The following is a 7320-nucleotide window of genomic DNA, read 5'->3' as shown; positions in this document are numbered from 1 at the left end:
ACACTTAGCAACGAAAGCTCTGGACGGGCGCATATTTATTTCAAATCTCATCTATTAAATATAAATTTGTTTCCACTACACTAAAACACAGTTGATTGGAGGTGTATTACTTACCCAAACGGATTTAATGGCTTCAGTGAAAGCAAGTGGCGCAGCGGGTGGCGCCAGCGTTGACCCGGCATTTGCCATATGCAAAGAAATTCTGTCACGCCTACCACAAGCCTTTAATATTACCGAAGTGGGTCAAAAGTATCCGGTGATGTATACAAATTCCATGAATACGGTACTGCGACAAGAGCTGATAAGGTAAGTAGATTGATGGTTTGTCTATACATATATTAGGGTGTACCTTAAGTCTTTTCAATACCCTGCTCAGCTGTTGGGCCCATTTTTTGGTATTTGAAAGTCTGACTGTACGCTTAAATCTTACCCATTATTTTTTTTAATGTTTGTTGACATGAAATTTGACTTATGATGCAACTTAACTAAAGCATAAGTACTAAGCTTGATAGAGTGCTCTAAATTAATACCCCTGTTGCTTTACCTGTTATTCCTTCTATTTATGGTACTCCACAGAATGTAAATGTTGTAAACTTATTTCTATAAGATATTGGGGCTAAATTCCCAGAAATACTCTGGAACGTTTACAGTGCCTGGATTTACAGTGGATACGAACACAATTCCATACCCATAATGCTTAGAACATTTATGCAAACTTTTATTGGAGAAAAACTTATGAAGATAGTTATAGAGATATATTTTGGTACAGGTTGATGCCACTTCACCATTTATTTCGGATTAAAAAATAAAGCATATATGGAGGTGCGAAATTTTACGCGAATATAGAAAAATATTTTCAGTCACTATATGAATTATTATAAAATGAAATCAAAATCAATTCTTTGAAATCAATCGCATTTAATAAACTGTTGAGCTCCAAAGAAATAAAAAAGTGGGTAACCAGTTTAACAAAGAAAAGTTATAAACACTTTTTGAAGACACCTTTGTTTACTTTGCCAAAAATTAAACACAATTGAGTAGACGATTCGCATAAGAGCAAGCTGCGGCTAATTTTTCATATATATATATGCAACCTCCATTGTGTTTAAATTGGCGTATTTATATATTTGCTTTTTACGTCGCCACTTGCCACAGATTCAATCGCTTGTTGGATTACATACGCAAAAGTCTCGTCAACGTACAAAAAGCCATACAAGGTCAAATCGCCATGATACCCGAATTGGAGCGCACACATTCATCAATGGTGATCGGTAAATTACCAGCCGACTGGCTGAAGAAAAGCTACCCATCGCTCAAGCCACTGGGCAGCTACGTTACGGATTTCCTAACACGGTAAGTTGATCAAGTTTCAGTTATACATACATACATATAWGCTTTTTGATTAATTCTAAAGTTTTGTTTATTTCCCAAACTTTTGCATATTTGCATAAATTAAATTTATTACCAAGGAAATCATTTTTTACAATAATTTTTTATGTCTTCAATTGTGCGGCAAAAAATATATTAAGCAGCGTTGTTCACTTCATAATGCTCAGTTCTTACTCCCGTTCACCGCGAAATCTCTTGAAGAATCGTTCCAATTCTTGACACCGCCAAATTAAGCATACAATTTATTGTCAATTGTTTAAGCCGACAAAGAACTTGGTGGCAACGATTGTGTGAAAAGTTGTTCGGACACTGCGATGCTTGACGTTTCGACGTCACCCACCAGTAGAGATATGTTCGCTATAGAATACTTGATACCAATTCTGTCTAAAGTATAGATTTGTTGGTGGTGTTAGTTGAACTTTCTGAATGAATTCCCAAATAGGTTTTTATTAGTTCTTCTTCCCTTCTATTATAACGACGACTTTAAACTATTTGGATTCATTAAATATATTTTGATATACCATCTCTAAATCTATATAGTTCGGTGTTTTGCAACGTTTACAAAATACCTATATTAACTCAGCATAGTTCGATTCCATGCTTTGACCATCTCTAACCATGAACCCGAACTACCCACTCCATCTCATTTGACGGCATTGTGCAAATTTATTAGCCGATAATTTTTTTTATATTTAGAATTAATAATGATCTAATTAAGAAACTATTGAAAGTTCTTTCTGCGTTGAAGAGCAGATATTTTTAAATAGAAACTCCACAATAAGTCTCAAGTTTAGTAACAATATTGGTATTTTACTTATAACGATTCTGCACATCGCAGTGCCTTTATTTTATTTTATTTATTTATTTATTTTTTTTTTTTTTTGCTTCCATTACACTTTGAGCAGATTCTTCTATTTTGTATTTCCTAGCAATAATATCGAATTATTTGCGCATTAAGCTGATTGAACACAATTCATAGAAGTATTTGAACAAATACTCATACATTGAGCTTCGTTTGAAAGCACTCGTTGTGATTCGTATGCACACTCTACTTATCATCATAGTATGGCAGTGACGTAGGTAGATATCGTAGTAAGTGTTGTGATGTTGCTTAGAAATTATTATATATGAAATAATACAAGGCAAATATACGTTTTAATAAAATTTGGAAGAAATTAGATTTGAAATATTTACAATATTACCAAGATATTAAAAACTTAACTTTTATTATAATTTCTCCATATAATAAGTCGGCAGTATCATCATTTGTGTTTGGCTACATTCATTTAAGTACTTTTTAGCGAAATTGAAAACACTTGTCTTTTAACGAGCTGCTTTCATTTTGCTTGTAAAAAACCTTTTTCGCTCTTCTAGCTTGGAATTCTTTCAACGTTGGATTGACGAGGGCGAACCAACTGTTTATTGGCTGTCGGGTTTTTATTTCACTCAATCCTTTATCACTGGTGTATTACAAAATTACTCACGAAAGAACACTTTTCAAATTGATATGGTTGAAATCAAATTCGAAGTGACCAAGTTCGAGACGGAAGTTGAAAAACTACCAAGCTTTGGCGCATACATACGTGTGAGTTAAGCAGTGAAGATTTATGCCGATGCTTACATTTTAAGATTTTTTATACATAAGTACATACGATATTACTATAAAAATGTCATCTATTAATATATGCATATATACTCATGAATATTATTATTACACATGCTTACACACAACAAACCTACACAGGAGCAACTGTCTATCAATGATGAGACAAAATTTTTCAATGTAAGATTTAAACTATAGAAATTTTTGTACGTGTATATACTAGTTCTTTAATCATCACCTTTTCTTTTAAATTAAAGAAACSCAAAATCAAGCYTTTTAATTAAATGAGACAGGGAATWAGAAAATAATTGTCGRCACAAAAAATATTACTACAAGACATCATTTTATATATTAAAAATCGCTATTTCTCATTTCATAAAGTCAAAAACAAATTTTGGTATTTACATAAAAAAAACTGAACAAGACTAATATTTTACTTGCCGTCCCACAGGGTCTCTTCTTGGAAGGCGCACGCTACAATCGTGAAACCCAAGAGCTAGATGAATCCTACTCAAAAATTCTGTTCGATACATTGCCGGTGATATATTTTCGTCCCACCTTGAAACAGTCACAGGATGGTGGACAGGCGGCCAAGGAAGACGACAAAGGGCGTACCATCTACGATTGCCCGGTTTATAAGACAAGCGAGAGGCGTGGTGTACTCTCAACGACTGGTCACTCCACCAATTTTGTGATGTACATGCAATTGAATTGCAGTAAGGCACCAATGCACTGGATCAATCGGGGCACCGCCTCCCTCTGCCAATTGGACGACTGAGTTGCTTTTGAAGTCGTGCTGATATAATCGCATCTTATATTTTTTATGTTTTATATTTTTTTTTCTTTTCAATGAATATAAGAATTCTCCCTATTTCGACCTCATATTTTCTCTTACAATAAATATTATTTTCATATGCACATACGCGTTGTTAATTACTTTTTTTCATATAACCAAAAGTAATGCAATTTTAGCTAAGATATTTAGAAAATAAACCTTTTCCAAAATTATATTAAAAAAATTAAAATATGCTATGATTTCCGATTATAATAATAGGTGTCTTCTTCTTCTTCTTCTTAATTGGCGTAAATAGCTTACGCGATTATAGCCGAGTTAACCACAGCATAATAGGTATCTACCGCTTAAAAATTAAAGAGTTCAACAACACTAAAGCACTATTAATTCTCTGATTCTTTTTCCGCATGATTAACGATTGAAAGATCTGTCAGCACTTAGATCCTATTGTTGGCAATAGCTAATGCTGCCTATGGCGATTATACTAATTTTAGATAATGTCAATAGCTTGTCAATAACTTGTCAAATTCAACTAATGCTTATCTTCGGCGGAGATTCTCTTTTCGTATTCATTTATGGACGGGAGGTAAATTTATCTTTTTTTCAAAATTTTGTTTTAAAACTTAAATAGAATTCCGACTGACCCTTCGATCGGCGTTGGCGATTTGTTCATGAGGAACAAATTCATGGCGAACGATCCCTTTAATGTCAAAAAAGACAATAAGCATGGTGTTCATTTTCTTGCTTTCCGGACAAACCCTGTRTTACACTCAAATAACTGATTTAATTCAGACATTCTCATATCTATAAAAATGGATCTGTAAACCATCCATTGCTAAAGTCAAAGCAGATAGAAAGTTGAAACGAGCTTTGCCTTTTACTTCTGCCATAGTTTTTGGTGCAGGTTACGAATGGAAGCTTTTTATAACAGATAAAATATGGGTCAAACTTTTTCGTTGAAATGAAAATTTAGTATCTTTCAGTATGTAGATTTTTAACTTTTTCGAAAATATTTTAAACGCTTGTGTCAGATATTTCGTCTTTGTTGCGAATTAAAACAAATACTTGAATTCAACTTATCCGTTATCGGGTTTCGTTATTTCTCTTTGTGGTTTCTATTATTATGCGATGTAAGATAAATGACTGATTGTACAATCGTACCTAATCCTGGCACTGGGGCAGCCAGCGAACCTCAAGCCAACACGTAGACAAATAGAATTTCCTCTTTAATATAATATGTCGACAAGACTTCGTTACCGATGACATGGATCACCAAGCCTCTATGGGTAGTGGGTGAGTTTGTTATTTGGACAGGAGTCCCTGGAACTTCTAGAGTAACCTTTTAAACATAAAATCAAATTTAAGATTTTTATCAAACTTAATAGAAATGTACATATGTACATATATGTAAATAAAAGACATAATTCAAAATTGTTCTGTTGTAAATAAAATAAAAGTAATACCTCTTAAATTCCGTCTTTTCAAAATTAAATAGCTGCACAGAAGCACGTTTATGTTTTGATTCGAAGCGTTTAAGCGCAAACAAGTTTTTTAGACTGATTGCGAGATTCCGAAGAATTCACATTTGACACAAACGCGAAATAAACCACCGACAAGCAACAATTACGATAATTGTTCTAACGATTTACGCGCCACAACGTAGTTTGCGAACTTCCGGTGGAATTGGCCATACGCGAACCCCATTGATTGCTACCCGATTTTTGCTTGTCTTTTTTGACTTTTGCTCACATTTGCGTAAATACCTTTGTACATTTGTATGTAAACTCATAGCTGTATCGATTATATGCATATTAATACATATGTGTGTATGTGTGCGTGTAGGAATGCTGACTGTGCAAAGCCAGCTGATGAGCGAGCGGCAAGCTGAATGGCAGATTTGAAGGTATTTGCGACGCCAAGCGTTTAATGGACAGACACACATGCATACACCTGTACACGCTTATGTAACATTGTTGAATTGAGTGCTAGCGCATGGCAACATATGTAAATGCAAACATACGCACATACTCACTCACATAGAAATGTAGTTGACCGACAAATTTTGCCCTTTTATTTTGTTTATTTATTATTATAATTTTATTTGTTTTGTTAATTTCTGAATTAGTTTTGCAAATAAATGAAAATAAACAATGGCTATTGAACTAAACTCTAAATCCGTCTTGAATAGTGTCCGTCAACATGAATGGAGCAAAAACCAGCCACGTAAAAAGAGAAACACAACAAAACATATGAAACACGCAAAAATTTTGAAGAACGCCACTTGAAGACAATTGAAAGATACATATGTATGTATGTTAGATTTGAACTTGAAAACGGGCTATGAAGCATCCGAATTGGATTGAATATGCTTTCTGCAACCCGCGCGCATGCGCACAACTGCCAAAATTATGGGCACATACATGAAATTGAGAATGCCCAATACACATATACACATAGACATATGGTTTATATAAATTACGAAAACAACAAAATAGGTTGCGCTTAAACATCGACCGACCGCATTTCGGTATCGTCATTTTTATCTGTATGCATGTATGTGTGCAGTGACACCAGCAACAACTCATTAAACACCGCTAAACTTGGCAATTTGTTTACTTTCGATTTTTTTCTTTCGTAATTGAGCAGTGGGCGCTTGTTGGTAGCACTATAATTAAATAGCAAATTAACTCCAGCAACAAAATACCGCATCCAAATGCTGAGTCTTCACTTCATCTCATTTGGGATGCTCAAAACGATCATACACCGCACCACATATATACAATGTATGTATGAAAATGTAATAAATCTAAAGTGTACGTAATTGCGAGTGCGTAACACACACACACACACATGTAGATAGAGCAATTTATTTGCTCATATTTCGGTAATTATATTAAAATTAACACAAAATATTTTTGGGTATAAATAACATGTACTTTTTGCAATTAAAGCATAACACATTCTTACCTTCAATCATTAAGTAGCATTAAACAGCAATAATGGTAAGCGAAATCCAACAGCAACACCACGCAAGCAAGCTATGCTTTTTCAAAGGATAGTGAAAGCATAGCTCAACGCATACAAATCATAAACAAATAAATAGCAAATAGAAATAATACTATACAAACTCTTTTATATTGCAGAGATTCCTTCCGATTGCATTTGCTGTGATAGCAGTTGTTCGTGCGGCTACATTGCCGGCCGACTATCTGCCACCCATTGTGGACAACAGTTTGCCTRTACAAGAATACTTAGCGCCAGTCGACGAGGGTGCACAAGAACAGACTGTGCTAGCCGATGATGGTTACCGTTATAAGGCAGTACATCGCCTCAAACTTCGTCATCGTCGTGATGTAAATGAATTACCTGAAAATGAATATTTGCCACCCGCGGAGGAAGTCCAAGAGAGCGCTGTAGAAGAATCCGTTCAGCCTGCTGCTGAGGTCAAAACTGAATTGGCTCAAGATGAGCCAGTAGAGCCCGCTGTTGGAGAAGGAACTGAATTGGCTGCTGATGGTTACCGTTACAAAACAGT

The 7320-nt window shown here is 34.7% G+C and overlaps 1 protein-coding gene across 1 annotated transcript; it reads left to right on the top strand.

Annotated features, from left to right (window-relative positions):
- The first annotated feature begins 97 nt into the window (after positions 1-97).
- LOC108967626 (dynein heavy chain 3, axonemal-like) lies at positions 98-3910 on the top strand. Its single transcript, XM_018931176.1, has 4 exons — positions 98-306; positions 1156-1353; positions 2764-2974; positions 3444-3910. The coding sequence occupies exons 1-4, from the start codon at positions 128-130 to the stop codon at positions 3768-3770; spliced, it is 915 nt and encodes a 304-aa protein (XP_018786721.1). The 5' UTR covers positions 98-127; the 3' UTR covers positions 3771-3910.
- Positions 3911-7320: the final 3410 nt, after the last annotated feature.

Source organism: Bactrocera latifrons, unplaced genomic scaffold, assembly GCF_001853355.1.
Source record: "Bactrocera latifrons isolate USDA-ARS-PBARC rearing strain unplaced genomic scaffold, ASM185335v1 scaffold_1926, whole genome shotgun sequence".
Lineage (NCBI taxonomy): Eukaryota > Metazoa > Arthropoda > Insecta > Diptera > Tephritidae > Bactrocera > Bactrocera latifrons.
The sequence above is the reverse complement of the archived record's forward strand: the minus strand, read 5'-3'. Positions and strand labels throughout refer to the sequence as shown.